Source organism: Gorilla gorilla, chromosome 17, assembly GCF_029281585.2.
Source record: "Gorilla gorilla gorilla isolate KB3781 chromosome 17, NHGRI_mGorGor1-v2.1_pri, whole genome shotgun sequence".
NCBI classification, from domain to species: Eukaryota; Metazoa; Chordata; class Mammalia; order Primates; family Hominidae; genus Gorilla; species Gorilla gorilla.
In genome coordinates this window covers 45,568,361-45,588,473 of record NC_073241.2, presented here as the reverse complement: position 1 = coordinate 45,588,473, position 20,113 = coordinate 45,568,361, and the positions used below count along the sequence as shown (strand labels likewise).

Genomic DNA, 20,113 nt, shown 5'->3' with positions numbered 1-20,113 from the left:
CTAATATCCAGAATCTACAATGAACTCAAACAAACTTATAAGAAAAAAACAAACAACCCCATCAAAAAGTGGGCAAAGGATATGAACAGACACTTCTCAAAAGAAGACATTTATACAGCCAAGAGACACATGAAAAAAAGCTCATCATCACTGGCCATCAGAGAATTGCAAATCAAAACCACCATGAGATACCATCTCACACCAGTTAGAATCGCGATCATTAAAAAGTCAAGAAACAACAGGTGCTGGAGAGGATGTGGAGAAATAGGAACACTTTTACACTGTTGGTGGGACTGTAAACTAGTTCAACCATTGTGGAAGACAGTGTGGCAATTCCTCAAAGATCTAGAACTAGAACTACCGTTTGACCCAGCCATCCCATTACTGGGTATATACGCAAAAGATTATAAATCATGCTGCTATAAAGACACATGCACATGTATGTTTATTGCAGCACTAGTCACAATACCAAAGACTTGGAACCAACCCACGTGTCCATCAGTGATAGACTAGATTAAGAAAATGTGGCACATATACACCATGGAATATTATGCAGCCATAAAAAAGGATGAGTTCATGTCCTTTGTAGGGACATGGATGAAGCTGGAAACCATCATTCTCAGCAAACTATCGCAAGGACAAAAAACCAAACACCACATGTTCTCACTCATAGTTGGGAATTGAACAATGAGAAACTTGGACACAGGAAGGGGAACATCACACATCCAGGCCTGTCGTGGAGTGGGGGAAGGGGGGAGGGATAGCATTAGAAGATATACCTAATGTAAATGATGAGTTAATGGGTGCAGCACACCAACATGGCACATACATACATATGTAACAAACCTGCACGTTGTGCACATGTACCATACAACTTAAAGCATAATAAAAAAAAGAAAAAGAAAAATTGCCTAATAATTTGTCTGCTCAAATGTGTGGGCTGTTTGCACTCAGCCAAGCCTTAAAGTACTTACAGAACCAAAGACTATCTCAGTCCTGACTCAAAAGGTTACCTACACCCTCTCTGAAACAAATTTGCATAAGAACTGCTTTTACGGGAACGCATCTTGATGGCGCAGCTGGGTTGTTATGAAATACTCAGGAACCCAGCCCAGCTCCAGGACTCACCTCTGAGTGCAAAGGCAATGTTGGCCATGCTGGTAAAGGACCACTAGAATCCAGCAGCGTGGACCCCTTTCTTTGTGGTCAAGAAAGGTGGGAAAACAGGTGCAGGACTTCTACATTGGTCAGCGTAACTAATCTGATAAGCAGAGGTCCATGGGTGGTTACGCACCATGGAAAGGAACTCATCTCTGAGTGCAAAGGCAATGTTGGGCACGCTGGTAAAGGACCACGAGAATCCAGCAGCCCAGGCCCCTTTCTTTATGGTCAAGAAAGGTGGGAAAAGATGTGCAGGACTGCTACATCGGTAAGCATAACTAATCTGATAAGCAGAGGTCCATGGGTGGTTACGCACCCTGGAAAGGAATAAGCATTAGGACCATAGAGGATGCTCTATGACTAATGCTCATCAGAAAATGACTAGAGGTGCTGGCATCCCTGTTATTTTTTCAGATGGGAAACATTCCTCCCAAGGCAAAAACACCCCTAAGATGTATTCTGGAGAACTGGGACCAATTTGACCCTCAGACACTAAGAAAGAAATGACTTATATTCTTCTGCAGTGCCGCCTGGCCACGATATCCTCTTCAAGGGGGAGAAATCTGGCCTCCTGAGGGAAGTATAAATTATAACACCATCTTACAGCTAGACCTCTTTTGTAGGAAAAAAGGCAAATGGAATGAAGTGCCATATGTACAAACTTTCTTTTCATTAAGAGACAACTCACAATTATGTGAAAAGTGTGATTTATGCCCTATAGGAAGCCCTCAGAGTCTACCTCCCTACCCCAGTGTCCCCCCGACTCCTTCTCCAACTAATAAGGACCTGCCTTCAACCCAAATGGTCCAAAAGGAGATAGACAAAGTGGTAAACAATGAACCAAAGAGTGCCAGTATTCCCCGATTATGCCCCCTCCAAGCAGTGGGAGGAGGAGAATTCGGCCCAGCCAGAGTGAATGTACCTTTTTCTCTCTCAGACTTAAAGCAAATTAAAATAGACCTAGGTAAATTCTTAGATAACCCTGATGGCTATATTGATGTTTTACAAGGATTAGGGCAATCCTTTGATCTGATATGGAGAGATATAATGCTACTGCTAGATCAGGCACTAACCCCAAATGAGAGAAGTGCTGCCATAACTGCAGCCCAAGAGTTTAGTCTTGGGCAGTCTCTGGTATCTCAGTCAGGTCAATGACAGGATGATAACAGAGGAAAGAGAATGATTCCCCACAGGCCAGCAGGAAGTTCCCAGTGTAGACCCTCACTGGGACACAGAATCAGAAAATGGAGATTGGTTCTGCAGACATTTGCTAACTTGCATGCTAGAAGGACTAAGGAAAACTAGGAAGAAGCCTATGAATTATTCAATGATGTCCACTATAACACAGGGAAGGGAAGAAAATCCTACTGCCTTTCTGGAGAGACTAAGGGAGGCATTGAGAAAGCATACCTCCCTGTCACCTGACTCTATTGAAGGCCAACTAATCTTAAAGGAAAAGTTTATTACTCAATCAGCTGCAGACATTAGGAAAAAACTTCAAAAGTCCACCTTAGGCCCGGAGCAAAACTTAGAAACCCTATTGAACTTGGTAACCTCGGTTTTTTATAATACAGATCAGGAGGAGCAGGCAGAATGGGACAAACAGGATAAAAAAAAGACCACCGCTTTAGTCATGGCTCTCAGGCAAGTGGACTTTGGAGGCTCTGGAAATGGGAAAAGCTGGGCAAATGGAATGCCTAATAGGGCTTGCTTCCAGTGCAGTCTATGGGGACACTTTAAAAAAGATTGTCCAAGTAGGAATAAGCCACGCCCTTGTCCACGCTCCCTATGTCAAAGGAATCACTGGAAGGCCCAGTGCCCTAGGGGAGGAAGGTCCTCTGAGTCAGAAGCCACTAACCAGATGATCCAGCAGCAGGATTGAGGGTGCCCGGGGCAAGCAACAGCCCATGCCATCACCCTCGCAAAGCCCCGGGTATGCTTGACCATTGAGGGCCAGGAGGCTAACTGTGTCCTGGACACTGGCGCGGCCTTCTCAGTCTTACTCTCCTGTCCTGGACAACTATCCTCCAGATCTGTCACTATCTGAGGGGTTCTAGGACAGCCAGTCACTAGATACTTCTCCCAGCCACTAAGTTGTGACTGGGGAACTTTACTCTTTTCACATGCTTTTCTAATTATGCCTGAAAGCCCCACTCCCTTGTTAGGGAGAGACATTCTAGCAAAAGCAGGTGTCATTATACACCCGAACATAGGAGAAGGAATGCCCATTTGTTGTCCCCTGCTTGAGGAAGGAATTAATCCTGAAGTCTGGGCAACAGAAAGACAATAAGGAAGAGCAAAGAATGCCTGTCCTGTTCAAGTTAAACTAAAGGATTCCACCTCGTTTCCCTACCAAAGGCAGTACCCCCTTAGACCTGAGGCCCAACAAGGACTCCAAAAGATTGTTAAGGACCTAAAAGCCCAAGGCCTAGTAAAACCATGCATTCGACCCTGCAATACTCCAATTTTAGGAGTACAGAAACCCAATGGACAGTAGAGGTTAGTGCAAGATCTCAGGATTATCAGTGAAGCCATTGTCCCTCTATACCCAGCTGTACCTAACCCTTACACTCTGCTTTCCCAAATACCAGAGGACGCAGAGTGGTTTACAGTCCTGGACCCTAAGGATGCCGTTTTCTGCATCCCTGTACATCCTGACTTTCAATTCTTGTTTGCCTTTGAAGATCCTTCAAACCCAATGTCTCAACTCATCTGGACTGTTTTACCCCAAGGGTTCAGGAATAGCCCCCATCTATTTGGCCAGGCATTAGCCCAAGACTTGAGCCAATTCTCATACCTGGACACTCTTGTCCTTCGGTACATGGATGATTTACTTTTAGCCACCCATTCAGAAACCTTGTGCCATCAAGCCACCCAAGCACTCTTAAATTTCCTTGCTACCTGTGGCTACAAGGTTTCCAAACCAAAGGCTCAGCTCTGCTCACAGCAGGTTAAATACTTCGGGCTAATATTATCCAAAGGCACCAGAACCCTCAGTGAGGAACGTATCCAGCCTATACTGGGTTATCCTCATCCCAAAACCCTAAAGCAACTAACAGCGTTCCTTGGCATAACAGGTTTCTGCCGAATATGGATTCCCAGGTACAGCAAAATAGCCAGACCATTAAATACACGAATTAAGGAAACTCAAAAAGCCAATACCCGTTTAGTAAGATGGACACCTGAAGCAGAAGTGGCTTTCCAGGCCCTAAAGAAGGCCCTAACCCAAGCCCCAGTGTTAAGCTTGCCAGTGGGGCAAAACTTTTCTTTATATGTCACAGAAAAAAACAGGAATAGCTCTAGGAGTCCTTACACAGGTCCAAGGGATGAGCTTGCAACCCGCGGCATGCCTGAGTAAGGAAATTGATGTAGTGGCAAAGGGTTGGCCTCATTGTTTACAGGTAGTGGTGGCAGTAGCAGTCTTGGTATCTGAAGCAGTTAAAATGATACAGGGAAGAGATCTTACTGTGTGGACATCTCACAATGTGAATAGCACACTCACTGCTAAAAGACACTTGTGGCTGTCAGACAACCATTTACTTAAATATCAGGCTCTATTACTTGAAGGGCCAGTGCTGCAACTGCACACTTGCGCAACTCTTAACCCAGCCACATTTCTTCCAGACAATAAAGAAAAGATAGAACATAACTGTCAGCAAGTAATTGCTCAAACCTATGCTGCTCAAGGGGACCTTTTAGAGGTTCCCTTGACTGATCCCGACCTCAACTTGTATACTGATGGAAGTTTCTTTGTAGAAAAAAGACTTTGAAAAGTGGGGTATGCAGTGGTCGGTGATAATGGAATACTCAAAAGTAATCCCCTTACTCCAGGAACTAGTGCTCAGCTGGCAGAAATAATAGCCCTCACTGGGGCACTAGAATTAGGAGAAGGAAAAAGGGTAAATATATATGCAGACTGTAAGTATGCTTACCTAGTCCTTCATGCCCATGCAGCAATAGGGAGAGAAAGGGAATTCCTAACTTCCAAGGGAACACTTGTCAAACATCAGGAAGCCATTAAGAGATTATTATTGGCTGTACAGAAACCTAAAGAGGTGGCAGTCTTACACTACTGGGGTCATCAGAAAGGAAAAGAAAGGGAAATAAAAGAGAACTGCCAAGCGGATATTGAAGCCAGAAGAGCCGCAAGGCAGGACCCTCCATTAGAAATGCTTATAGAAGGACCCCTAGTATGGGGTAATCCCCTCCGGGAAACCAAGCCCCAGTACGCAGAAGAAGACATAGAATGGGGAACCTCACAAAGACATAGCTTCCTCCCCTCAGGATGGCTAGCCACTGAAGAAGGAAAATACTTTTGCCTGCAGCTAACCAACAGAAATTACTTAAAACCCTTCACCAAACCTTCCACTTATGCATTGATAGCATGCATCAGATGGCCAAATTATTATTTACTGGACCAGGCCTTTTCAAAACTATCAAGCAGATAGTCAGGGCCTGTGAAGTGTGCCAAAGAAATAATCCCCTGCACTGCAGGCCATACATGACAATCCCTGTATGTTTAACCTCCTTGTTAAGTTTGTCTCTTCCAGAATCAAAGCTGTAAAACTACAAAAGGCTCTTCAAATGGAGCCCCAGATGCAGTCCATGACTAAGATCTACTGTGGACCCCTGGACCGGCCTGCTAGCCCATGCTCCAATGTTAATGACACCAAAGGCACGCCTCCCGAGGAAATCTCAACTGCACAACCCCTACTATGCCCCAATTCAGCAGGAAGCAGTTAGAGTGGTCATCAGCCAACCTCCCCAACAGCACTTGGTTTTCCTGTTTAGAGGGGGGACTGAGAGACGGGACTAGCTGGATTTCCTAGGCCAGCTAAAAATCCCTAAGCCTACCTGGGAAGGTGACTGCATCCACCTTTAAACAGGGGGCTTGCAACTTAGCTCATACCCGACCAATCAGAGAGCTCACTAAAATGCTAATTAGGCAAAAACAGGAGGTAAAGAAACAACCAATCATCTATCACCTGAGAGCACAACAGGAGGGACAATGATCAGGATATAAACCCAGGCATTCGAGCTGGCAATGGCTACCCTCTTTGGGTCCCCTCCTTCTGTATGGGAGCTCTGTTTTCACTCTATTTCACTCTATTAAATCTTGGAACTGCACTCTTCTGGTCCGTGTTTGTTACGGCTTGAGCTGAGCTTTCACTCGCCATCCACCACTGCTGATTGCTGCTGCCGCAGACCCGCTGCTGGCTTCCATTCCTTCGGATCCGGCAGGGTGTCTGCTGCGCTCCTGATCCAGCGAGGTGCCCATTGCCACTCCCGATTGGGCTAAAGACTTGCCATTGTTCCTGCATGGCTAAGTGCCTGGGTTTGTTCTAATCAAGCTGAACACCAGTCACTGGGTTCCACAGTTTTCTTCTGTGACCCACGGCTTCTAATAGAGCTATAACACTCACTGCATGGCCCAAGATTCCATTCCTTGGAATCCATGAGGCCAAGAACCCCAGGTCAGAGAAAACGAGGCTTGCCACCATCTTGGAAGCGAACTGCTGCCATTTTGGAAGTGGCCCACCACCATCTTGGGAGCTCTGGGAGCAAGGACCCCCAGTAACAGTACAAACTCACATTCTAAGGTCACACCTCAAGGAACTAGGGAAACCAAACCAAAACCCAGCAGAAGAAAGGAAATAACCAAGATCAGAGCAGAACTAAATGAACTTCAAACAAAGAAAAAAAACACAAAAGACAAATGAAACAAAAAGCTGGTTATTTTAAAAGAGAAATAAAATTGATAGACCATTAGCAAGTTTAATAATGAAAAGAAGAGAGAAAATCCAAATAACCTCACTAAGAAACAAAACAGGAGTTGTTACAACTGACACCACAGAAATACAAAAGATCATTCAAGGCTACTATGAACACCTTTATGCACATAAACATAAAAAACTAGTAGAGATGGATAAATTCCTGGAAAAATACAACCCTCCTAGCTTAAATCAGAAAGAATTAGATTCCCTAAACAGACCAATAACAAGCAGTGAGATTTAAATGGTAATTTTAAAATTACCAACAAAAAAGAGTCCAAGACCAGATGGATTCACAGCAGAATTCTACCACCCAAAGAGGAATTGGTACCAATCTTACTGACACTTTTCCATAAGACAGAGGAAGTGGAAACCCTCCCTAATTCATTCTGTGAAGCTAGCATTACCCTAATACCAAAACCATGAAAGAATATAACTGAAAAAGAAAACTACAGACTGATATCCCTGATGAACATAGATGTTAAAATCCTTAACAAAATACAAGCTAACTGAATCCAACAACATATCAAAAAGAGAATTCACCATGATTAAGTGGGTTTCATACCAGGGATGCAGGGATGGTTTAACATATGCAAGTAAATGAATGTGATAATCCACATAAACAGAATTTAAAGCAAAAATCAAATGATCATCTCAATAGATGCAGAAGAAGCATTCAACAAAATCCAGAATCCCATTATCATTAAAACTCTCAGCAAAATCAGCATATAAGGGACATACCTCAATGTAGTAGAAGCCATCTATGACAAACCCACAGCCAACATAGTACTCAATGGGAAAAAGTTGAAAGCTTTCCCTCTGACAACTGGAACAAGACGAGGATGGCCACTCTCACCACCCCTCTTCAACATAGTACTGGCAATCCTAGCCAGAGCAATCAGACAAGAGAAATAAATAAAAGGCACCCAAATTGGTAAAGGGGAAGTCAAACTGTCACTGTTTGCTGATGATATGATCATTTACCTTGAAAACCCTAAAGACTCCTTCAGAAAGCTCCTAGAACTGATAAAAGAATTCAGTAAAGTTTCTGGATACAACATTAATGTACACAAATTAGTAGCTCTTCTATACGCCAACAGCGACCAAGTGGAGAATCAAATCAAAGACTCAACCCATTTTACAATAGCTTCAAAAAAAAAAATACTTAGGAATATACCTAACCAAGGAGATGAAGGACCTCAATAGGGAAAACTACAGAACACTGCTGAAAGAAATTATAGATGACAGGAGCAAATGGAAACATATCCCATGCTCTTGGATGGGTAGAAGCAATATTGTGAAAATGACCATACTGCCAAAAGCAATCTACAAATTCAATGCAATCCTTATCAAAATACCACCACTATTCTTCACAGAATTAGAAAAACACAATTCTAAAATTCATATGGAACCAAAAAAGTGCACACATAGTCAAAGCAGGACTAAGAAAAAGAACAAATCTGGAGGCATCATACTACCTGATTTCAAACTATACTATAAGGCCATAGTAACCCAAACTGCATGGTACTGGTAGCTAACAGATAACTTTCCATGTTATCTATCATGTAACAGCAGGTTACCGGTAGAAAAATAGGAACATAGACCAAGAGAACAGAATAGAAAACCCAGAAATACACCCAAATACTTAAAGCCAACTGATTTTTGACAAAGCAAACAAAAACATAAATCGGGGAAAGGACACCCTTTTCAACAAATGGTGCTGGGATAATTGGCTAGCCACATGTAGGAGAATGAAATGGGATCCTCATCTCTCACTTTATACAAAAATCAACTCAAGATGGATTAAGGACTTAAATCTAAGACCTGAAACTATAAAAATTCTAGAACATAACATTAGAAAAACCCTTCTAGACATTGGTTTAGGCAAGGATTTTGTGACCAAGAATCCAAAAGCAAATGCAATAAAAACAAACATAAATAGGTGGATTTGATTAAACTAAAGAGCTTTCGCACACCAAAAGGAACAGTCATCAGAGTAAACAGACAACCCGCAGAGTGGGAGAAAATATTCACAATCTATACATCTGACAAAGGACTAATATGCGTAATCTACAACAAACTCAAATCAGCAATAAAAAAAACAAACAATCTCATCAAAAAGTAGGCTAAGAGAGGTTCCAAGATGGCCGAATAGGAACAGCTCCAGTCTATAGCTCCCAGTGTGAGTGATGCAGAAGACGGGTGATTTCTGCATTTCCAACTGAGGTACCAGGTTCATCTCACTGGGGCTTGTTGGACAGTGGGTGCAGCCCATGGAGAGTGAGCTGAAGCAGGGAGGGGCATCACCTCACCCAGGAAGCACAAGGGGTCATCTTTGGGACACTCCCACCCTAATACTGTGCTTTTCCAATGGTCTTAGCAAACGGAACACTAGGACATTTTATCCTGGGCCTGGCTCAGAGAGTCCCATGCCCATGGAGCCTTGCTCACTACTAGTACAGCAGTCTGAGATTGAAGTGTAATTTGGCAGTGAGGCTGGGGGAGGGGCATCTGCCATTGCTGAGGCTTGCGTAGGTAAAGCAGCCAGGAAGCTCAAACTGGGTGGCGTCCACCACAGCTCAAGGAGGCCTGCCTGCCTCTGCAGACTCCACCTTTTGGGGCAGGGCATAAATGAACAAAAGGCAGCAGAAACTTATGCAGACTTAAACGTCCCTGTCTGACAGCTTTGAAGAGAGTAGTGGTTCTCCCAGCATGCAGTTTGAGATCTGAGAACAGACAGACTGCCTCCTCAAGTGGGTCCCTGATCCCCGAGTAGCCTAACTGGAGACACCTCCAAGTAGGGGCAGACTGACACCTCATAGAGCCAGGTGCCCCTCTGAGATGAAGCTTCCAGAGGAAGGATCAGGCAGCAACATTTGCTGTTCTGCAATATTTGCTGTTCTGCAGCCTCCACTGGTGATATCCAGGCAAAGAGGGTCTGGAGTGGACCTCCAGCAAACTCCAACAGACCTACAGCTGAGGGTCCCGACTGTTAGAAGGAAAACTAACAAACATAAAGGACATCCACACCAAAACCCCACCTCTAGGTCACCATCATGAAAGACCAAAGGTAGATAAAACCACAAAGATGGGGAGAAACCAGAGCAGAAAAGCTGAAAATTCCAAAAATCAGAGTGCTTCTTCTCCACAAAGATACAAAGGAATGCAGCTCCTTGCCAGCAACAGAACGAAGCTGGACAGAGAATGACTTTGAAGAGTTGACAGAAAAAGGCCTCAGAAGATCAGTAATAGCAAACTTCTCCAAGCTAAAGGAGGATGCTTGAACCCATTGCAAAGAAGCTAAAAAACCTTGAAAAAAGATGAGAAGAATGGCTAACTAGAAAAAACAGGACAGAGAAGACCTTAAATGACCTGATGGAGCTGAAAACCATGGCACGAGAACTACATGATGCATGTACAAGCTTCAGTTGTCAATTTGATCAACTGAAAGAAAGGGTATCAGTGATTGAAGATCAAATGAATGAAATGAAATGAGAAGAGAAGTTTAGAGAAAAAAGAGTAAAAAGAAACGAACAAAGCCTCCAAGAAATATGGGACTATGTGAAAAGACTAAATCTACGTCTGATTGGTGTACCTGAAAGTGACAGGGAGAATGGAACCAGGTTGGAAAACACTCTTCAGGATATTATCCAGGAGAACCTCCCCAACCTAGCAAGGCAGGCCAACATTCAAATTCAGGAAATACAGAGAACGCCACAAAGATACTCCACGAGAAGAGCAACTCCAAGAGACATAATTGTCAGATTCACCAAAGTTGAAATGAAGGAAAAAATGTTAACGGCAGACAGAGAGAAAGGTCAGATTACCTACAAAGGGAAGCCCCTCAGACTACAGCAGAAATTCTACAAGCCAGAAGAGAGTGGGGGCCAATATTCAACATTCTTAAAGAAAAGAATTTTCAACCCAGAATTTCATATCCAGCCAAATGAAGCTTCAAAAGTGAAGGAGAAATAAAATCCTTTACAGACAAGCAAATGCTGAGAGATTTTGTTCCCACCAGGCCTGCCTTACAAGAGCACCTGAAGGAAGCACTAAACATGCAAAGGAACAACCGGTACCAGACACTGCAAAAACATGCCAAATTGTAAAGACCATTGATGCTAGGAAGAAACTGCATCAACTAACGAGTAAAATAACCAGCTAACATCATAATGACAGGACCAAATTCACAAATAACAATATTAACCTTAAATGTAAATGGGCTAAATGCTCCAATTAAAAGACACCGACTGGCAAATTGGATAAAGTCAAGACCCATCAGTGTGCTGTATTCAGGAGACCTATCTCATGTGCAGAGACACACATAGGCTCAAAATAAAGGGATGGAGGAATATCTACCAAGCAAATGGAAAACAAAAAAAAAAAGCAGGGGTTGCAATCCTAGTCTCTGATAAAACAGACTTTAAACCGTGACTTTAAACCAACAAAGATCAAAAGAGACAAAGAAGGCCATTGTAAGGCAGGCCTGGATCAATTCAACAAGAAGAGCTAACTATCCTAAATATATATGCACCCAATACAGGAGCACACAGATTCATAAAGCAAGTCCTTAGAGACATACAAAGAGACTTAGACTCCCACACAATAATAATGGGAGACTTTAACATCCCACTGTCAACATTAGGCAGATCAACAAGACAGAAAGTTAACAAGGGTATTCAGGACTTGAACTCAGCTCTGCACCAAGCAGACCTAATAGACATCTACAGAACTCTCCACCCCAAATCAACAGAATATAATTATTCTCAGCACCACATCGCACTTATTCCAAAATAGACCACATAGTTGGAAGTAAAGCACTCCTCAGCAAATGTAAAAGAACAGAAACTATAACAAACTGTCTCTCAGACCACAGTGCAATCAAATTAGAACCCGGGATTAAGAAATTCACTCAAAACCGCACAACTACATGGAAAGTGAACAACTTGCTCCTGAATGACTGACTACTGGGTAGATAACGAAATGAAGGCAGAAATAATGATGTTCTTTGAAACCAATGAGAACAAAGACACAACATACCAGAATCTCTGGGACACATTTAAAGCAGTGTGTAGAGGAAAATTTAGAGCACTAAATGCCCACAAGGGAAAGCAGGAAAGATCTAAAATTGACACCTTAATATCACAATTAAAAGAACTAGAGAAGCAAGAGCAAACACATTCAAAAGCTAGCAGAAGGCAAGAAATAACTAAGATCAGAGCAGAACTGAAGGAGATAGAGATACAAAAAACCCTTCAAAAAATCAATGAATCCAGGAGCTGGTTTTTTGAAAAGACCAACAAAATTGATAGACCGCTAGCAAGACTAATAAAGAAGAAAAGAGAGAAGAATCAAATAGATGCAACAAAAAATGATAAAAGGAATATCACCACCGATCCCACAGAAATATAAACTACCATCAGAGAATACTATAAACACTTATACGCAAATAAACTAGAAAATCTAGAAGAAATGGATAAATTCCTGTACACATACACTCTCCCAAGACTAAACCAGGAAGAAGTTGAATCCCTGAATAGACCAATAATAGGTTCTGAAATTGAGGCAATAATTAATAGCCTACCAACCAAAAAAAGTCCAGGACCAGATGGATTGACAGCTGAATTATACTGGAGGTACAAAGAGGAGCTTGTAGCATTCCTTCTGAAACTATTCCAATCAATAGAAAAAGAGGGAATCCTCCCTAACTCATTTTATGAGGCCAGCATCATCCTGATACCAAAGCCTGGCAGAGACACAATAAAAAAAAGAGAATTTTAGACCAATATCCCTGATGAACATTGATGCAAAAATCCTCAATAAAATGCTGGCAAACCAAATTCAGCAGCACATCAAAACACTTATCCACCACGATCAATTCAGCTTCATCCCTGGGATGCAAGGCTGGTTCAACATACATAAATCAATAAGCGTAATCCATCATATAAACAGAACCAAAGACAGAAAGCACATGATTATCTTAATAGATGCAGAAAAGGCCTTCAACAAAATTCAACAGATCTTCAGGCTAAAAACTCTCAATAAATTAGGTATTGATCGGATGTATCTCAAAATAATAAGAGTTATTTATGACAAACCCACAGCCAATATCATACTGAATGGGCAAAAACTGGAAGCATTCCCTTTGAAAACTGGCACTAGACAGGGCTGCCCTCTCTCACCACTGCTATTCAACATACTGTTGGAAGTTCTGGCCAGGGCAATCAGGCTGGAGAAAGAAATAAAGCATATTCAATTAGGAAAAGGGGAAGTCAAATTGTCCCTGTTTGCAGATGACATGATTGTATATTTAGAAAACCCCATCGTGTCAGCCCAAAATCTCCTTAAGCTGATAAGCAACTTCAGCAAAGTCTCAGGATACAAAATCAATGTGCAAAAATCACAAGTATTCCTATACACCAATAACAGACAAACAGAGCGCCAAATCATGACTGAACTCCCATTCACAATTGCTTCACAGTGAATAAAATACCTAGGAATCCAACTTATGAGGGATGTGAAGGACCTTTTCAAGGAGAACTACAAACCACTGCTCAACGAAATAAAAGAGGACACAAACAAATGGAAGAACATTCCATGCTCATGGATAGGAAGAATCAATATTGTGAAAATGGCCATAGTGCCCAAGGTAATTTATAGATTCAATGCCTTCTCCATCAACCTGTCAATGACTTTCTTTGCAGAATTGGAAAAAACTACTTTAAAGTCCATATGGAACCAAAAAAGAGCCCACATTGCCAAGACAATCCTAAGCCAAAAGAACAAAGCTGGAGGTATCACGCTACCTGACTTCAAACTATACTACAAGCCTACAGTAACCAAAACAGCGTGGTACTGGTACCAAAACAGAGATATAGACCAATGGAATAGAACAGAGACCTCAGAAATAATACCACACATCTATAACCATCTGATCTTTGACAAACCTGACAAAAACAAGAAATGGGGAAAGGATTCCCCATTTAATAAATGGTGCTGGGAAAACTGGCTAGCCATATGTAGAAAGCTGAAACCGGATTCCCTTCCTTACACCTCATACAAAAAGTAATTCAAGATGGATTAAAGACTTAAATATTAGACCGAAAACCATAAAAACCCTAGAAGAAAACCTAGGCAATTCCATTCAGGACATAGGCATGGCAAGGACTTCATGTCCAAAACACCAAAAGCAATAGCAACAGAAACCAAAATTGACAAATGGGATCTATTTAAACTAAAGAGCTTTTGCAAAGCAAAAGAAACCACCACCAGAGTGAACAGGCAACCTACAGAATGGGAGAAAATTTCTGTAGTCTCCTCGTCTGACAAAGGGCTAATATCCAGAATCTACAAAGAACTCAAACAAACTTACAAGAAAAAAACAAACAACCCTATCAAAAAGTGGGTGAAGGCTATAAACAGACACTTCTCAGAAGAAGACATTTATGCAGCCAACAGACACATGAAAAAAAGCTCATCATCACTGGCCATCAGAGACATGCAAATCAAAACCACAATGAGATACCATCTCACACCAGTCAGAATCACGATCATCAAAAAGTCAGGAAACAACAGGTGCTGGAGAGGATGTGGAGAAATAGGAATGCTTTTACACTGTTGGTGGGACTGTAAACTAGTTCAACCATTGTGGAAGACAGTGTGGCGACTCCTCGAGGATCTAGAACTAGAAATACCATTTGACCCAGCCATCCCATTACTGGGTATATACCCAAAGGATTACAAATCATGCTGCTATAAACACACAGGCACACCTATGTTTATTGCGGCACTATTCACAATAGCAAAGACTTGGAACCAACTCAAATGTCCATCCATGACAGACTAGTTTAAGAAAATGTGGCACATACACACTATGGAATACTATGCAGCCATAAAATAGGATGAGTTCATGTCCTTTGTAGGGACATGGATAAGCTGGAAACCATCATTCTCAGCAAACTATTGCAAGGACAAAAAACCAAACACCGCATGTTCTCACTCATAGGTGGGAACTGAACAATGAGAACATTTGGACACAGGGTGGGGAACATCACACACCGGGACATGTGGTGGGGTTGGGGGAGAGGGGAGGGATAACATTAGGAGAAATACCTAATGTAAATGACGAGTTAATGGGTGTAGCACACCAACATGGCACACGTATACATGTGCAACAAACCTGCACGTTGTGCACATGTAACCTAGAATTTAAAGTATAATATAAAAAAAGTGGGCTAAGAACATGAATAGACATTTCTCAAAAGAACATATGCAAATGTCCAATAAACATATGAAAAAATGCTCAACATCACTAATGATCCAGGGAAATGCAAATCAAAACCATAATGCAATACCACCTTATTCCTGCAAGAATGGCCATAATTTAAAAAATCACAATACAGTAGACGTTGGCATGGATGTGGTGATCAGGGAACACTTCTACACTGCTAGTAGGAATGTAAACTAGTACAAACACTATGGAAAACAGTGTAGAGATTCCTTAAAGAACTAAAAGTATAACTACCATTTGATCCAGCAATCCTACTACTGGGTGTCTATCCAGAGGAAAAGAAGTCATTACATAAAAAAAGTTACTTGCACATGCATGTTTATAGCAGCATAATTCGCAATTGCAAAATCGTGGAACCAACTCAAATGCCTATCAATCAACAAATGGATAAAGAAACATATATATATGTGTGTGTGTATATATATGTATATATATGTGTGTATATATGTATATATGTGTGTGTATGTGTGTGTGTATATATATATATATATATATATATATATATATATGATGGAATACTACTCTGCCATAAAAAAGGAATGAATTAATGGCATTCACAGCAACCTGAATGAGATTGGAAACTATTATTCTAAGTGAAGTAATTCAGGAATGGAAAATCCCACGTCATATGTTCTCACTGATATGTGGGAGTTAAGCTATGAGGATGCAAAGGCATAAGAATGATACAATGTAACTTGGGGACTTGTGGGTAAGGGTGGGAGGGGGTGAGGGATAAAAGACTACAAATAGGGTGCAGTGTATACTGCTCAGGTGATGGGTGCAACAAAATCTCACAAGTCACCACTAAAGAACTTACTCATGTAACCAAACACCACCTGTTCCCCAATAACCTATGGAAAAATAAAATATCAATTAAATAAAAGTTTATCTGAGAGAAAGGGAATGCAATGAAGAAAGAAGCTGCAGTCTTTTAAAATCTACTCTCAGAAGGGAGATGCCATCATTTCTGCCATGTTATTATACATGTTAGAAGCAAGCCTCTAAGTCCAGTCTTCACTCAAAGGAGGGGAATTAGCTTCTTTTATTGAAGGAAATATTGAAGAATTGGTAGATATATTTTAAACCATCACAAGTTAGGGAACAATCTTAGAACAGATGAAAACTACATTAAAATTTTAAAAATCATTAGGTGAAAAAGGTAGGGGAAAAAGTATTTTTGGGAGAGAGACCCAAATATACAAAGGCAAAGAAACATGAGTGAGCATGAGACCTCTGGATAACAGAAACTTTCCATGTTATCTGCCTTCAAACAGCATGGATATAAAGGGAGAATGAAAGACAATGACTCGGCCTTATGCTCCACCTAAAGAGTCATCAGGCCTCATTAGGCAATCTAAATGGAAGAGTGACATGATCATATTAACACCAAAAATGAAATTACGGGAACACAGAAAAATTGCTAGGGAGTGGGGGGCCTGCAGGCAGAGAGAATGCTGTATGTTTTATGGTGGTCCTTCAGGTGACGTAAGTGTGAGTCTTAGTAAGATAAACACTATGGTGACAGACTGGAAATAATAAAATGGTGTTTTTAGTACATTGAATCAGCAAGGATCAATGGATATTTCTTATAGATTGAATACAAGAAGTAAGGGATAGGAAGAAATTAGGAATGACACTTGCTTTTCAAGCATGGGCAGTTAAGTAAATTTGAGGCAAAAAGTCTAGGAGTCAGGAGGAATGATGGGTCGATTTGGAATATATTGAATGTGACATCCCTGAAGGACATTCAAATGAATATATTTGGTAGAAGGTTTGACAGTCAGCTGCTGAGCTCAGGCTAGAAATCTGTCAGGACAAAAGCTGAACCTTTCAGAAGTCATCTGTATGCTTAGTGATCTTTGTTGGAGTCTTGAGAAAGGACAATGTAGAGGGAAAAGATGAGGACTGATGATACACAGCAAATGGATGTTTAAAGGGTGGAAAAAGGAAACTAGCCTACAAAGGAGGGAAGGAATCCTTATAGAGACTGGCTCAACACAAGACCAAAAACTATCTATAATCTCCTCAGAATATATGAGGGTGCTAAACCCAGAATAACCACTTACTACAAACTTGCTGTTGGCTGGCTGACCTGTTCATTAGCATTTATTAAAGCCAACTCCAAACCTGTCTGTGGAATGAATCCACTTTAGAAAGCATTCAGCTCCCCATCTTAAATATACAGAGCTAAGATTCATTTTGAAAATACTTCCCAGGTTTCATTTTACAAGCTTAACCACTATGGTTAATAATCCTTTCCAAAACTTCACAAAAGTTCAATTGGATTAAATATTGGTGATTATAAGAGATAAAAACTTACATTAATTCACTAAAAAGCACAACTATTGTGTTTTTTGGTTCTTGGACAGAAATCCTGACTACTGGTGACACCAAAATACATTAAGAAAAATTTTAGTTTTTAAAAAAAGTGAGAAGTTAAATACAACTAGAATTTTAATTTTTCACCCAATACAATCTGTAAATCTAATTATAAATTTTATGATAGAGTGTCTCTGGTGATGTTAAAATCGCAGAAACATACAAAACTAAGAATGAAAATTCAACAAATATTCCAGAATATGCAAAACTTCTCACTAATTATATGGTGATAAATTATTACTATTTATATAATATATAACTAGATGTCTTTAAAACTCAAAAAATCAACTTAAAAACTTTTAGAACTTACTAGTAAGTTGTAATATACACTGCAATAATATCAAGTTTCTCCTATGTTAAACCATAATTACAAGATGAAATAAAATAAAAATATTTTTATTTACAGAAGCAAAAAAAGAAAAAAAAACCATGAAATACCTAGAATTGGCTAGCAAAATTTGCAATTCATAGAATAAAAAAAGCTATAGGAATTATTTAGAAAATCTGAAAGGAGATGAAATATAATGATGTACACAATTTTTTCTTTTCCCAGAAGGATTAAATATTGAAAAGCCAATACTTCTCAAATTGATATGGTTTAATTCAATTGTGATGGTATTTTGTGCACTTTATGAAAATGATTTTAAAGTTTATTTGGAAAAATAAGTATAATAGCTTCAAAAAGACTCAAATAGAAAAGTTATGTTGCTAAATTGCACACAAAACATAAAACATAAGACTACCACGAATAAAATAATGTAAAACTGATGCAAGACAGAGCCTAGGAGTGAAACCGGATAGATGTTCTGAAACAGAGCCTAACTCAGATAGCAAGATGATGTAAGAAGGACCATTACAAACCAATGGGGCCAGATTATTCAAAGTTAGTGTTGGGGAAAATTGACCCTTGCAGAGATAATGATCAAATTTAAACCTCACTTTACATACTCTAACATAAAGAGATAAATATTTTAAAAAACAGGAAGAGGCTGGAAAAAATATATTTAACTGATCTTTGGATGCGCAAAGACTTCTTACGAGTACAAGAAATGAAAGAAAACACAAAGGAAAATATAAATAAAGTTATCCATGTAAAACTTTTAAAATAACGTTTGTCAATTGCAGGCTGTCTTCCTGTGCCTCTCCCTAACCCAGCACTGAGGCTTTCCCCGTGTCTGACATCAGAAAGAGGAGGTAACTTCTCTCATTTCCAGCTTCTAACGTTCCTTCTGACATTGTATCTCTGAGCTTGCTTGTCAGTCTTGTTCCCTGATCTCCAGTATGTCCCAAGGGCCTAGTATCTCCTTCACTTCTATAGTTACCTTCACAAAAGCAAGAATCTAGAAGGATCATTGTGTGAGTAGTAGAGTCCAGATTTGTTCAATAATGCTTAGCTATAAATTGCTCCTACACGAACTAGATTTAGGTGCTACTGACTTGACAGGCTGAGCTGCATTGCATCTTGTTGGATGATATATTACAACAGCCCCTCAAACTGTTACCATAAGTAGAATATTTCTCCTCTTTCTCTTGACAGTTTGGTTTTGAACTAGAATTAGGAATCCTACAATTTTACACATTGCCTTAAATTCCTCCCGGAGACTTCCCACAGCCTACAGATCTTTTAACTTGCAATCACCAACAGTGCTTTCTCAAAAGCTTGTCACAACAGCAGGGAGCAATTTAGTGGCCTATTTTAAGCACACCCTGTGTCCTTATCTCTCACTTCTGAGACAATATAATCCACTCGACCTCCTTCACCTGCAGTCTGAAAAACCTCATAATCGCCTGTTCCACATTGGCAGCCAGAGCTCTAGGAAGTTCAGTTACAGCTGGGAGAGAAGGAAATGACCTTGAACTTAAAGTAGGTCAACCACTTACTTGTGGATAGTTTAAATTGAGGTGTAAATAAATACTGCACCTGAAGTCTATATCCACAATGGTAGCCCCACAAATCCAAACCAGGAAATTGTATCATAATCTTTTGCCCAAAAAACAGATCTATGGCTCTCTCCTGGAGCAGAGGGGGCAGGTATTAATCTCTCCACTTCTCTCTCTGTGTGAACACCTTAATCAATCCCTTGCTGCCTTTGCCCCATGCTATCATGTTACTCTGGCACCTACCTGGGACAGGTGGCCTGTGTCTTTCTTGTGCCAGTTGCAGGATTCGCCACCACACCGCCAAAAGTGATGCACACAGCAGCCCAAAGACATTTTGAATAGCCGTTAACTCAAAAACTTCCCCCCAATACAGACCACGCAGAATCACATGCCATACTCCTCAACCCTTAGAACAGCTTCACCTGGACAGTTCTAGGCCAGTAGCGGGGTCCTATGTGTGAGTTCTTCTCCCTTCTTCCAGCATTTCCTTCCTCCTGTATGTCTCTTCTGTGATGTCCTCTGTACTATTTACACGGCAATTTATAAGCTGGGCGGAGTGGTGAACACCTGTGGTCCCAGCTACTTGGGAAGCTGAGGTGAAAGGATGGCTTGAGCCCAGGAATTCTAATAT

The 20,113-nt window shown here is 40.8% G+C and overlaps 1 protein-coding gene across 1 annotated transcript; it reads left to right on the top strand.

Annotated features, from left to right (window-relative positions):
• The first annotated feature begins 1,575 nt into the window (after window positions 1-1,575).
• On the top strand, window positions 1,576-4,519 carry LOC129528248 (uncharacterized). Its single transcript, XM_055368067.1, is given in 3 exon segments — window positions 1,576-2,283; window positions 2,285-2,915; window positions 3,753-4,519. Coding segments are annotated over 3 exon segments (2,106 nt in total).
• The last annotated feature ends 15,594 nt before the right edge of the window (window positions 4,520-20,113 follow it).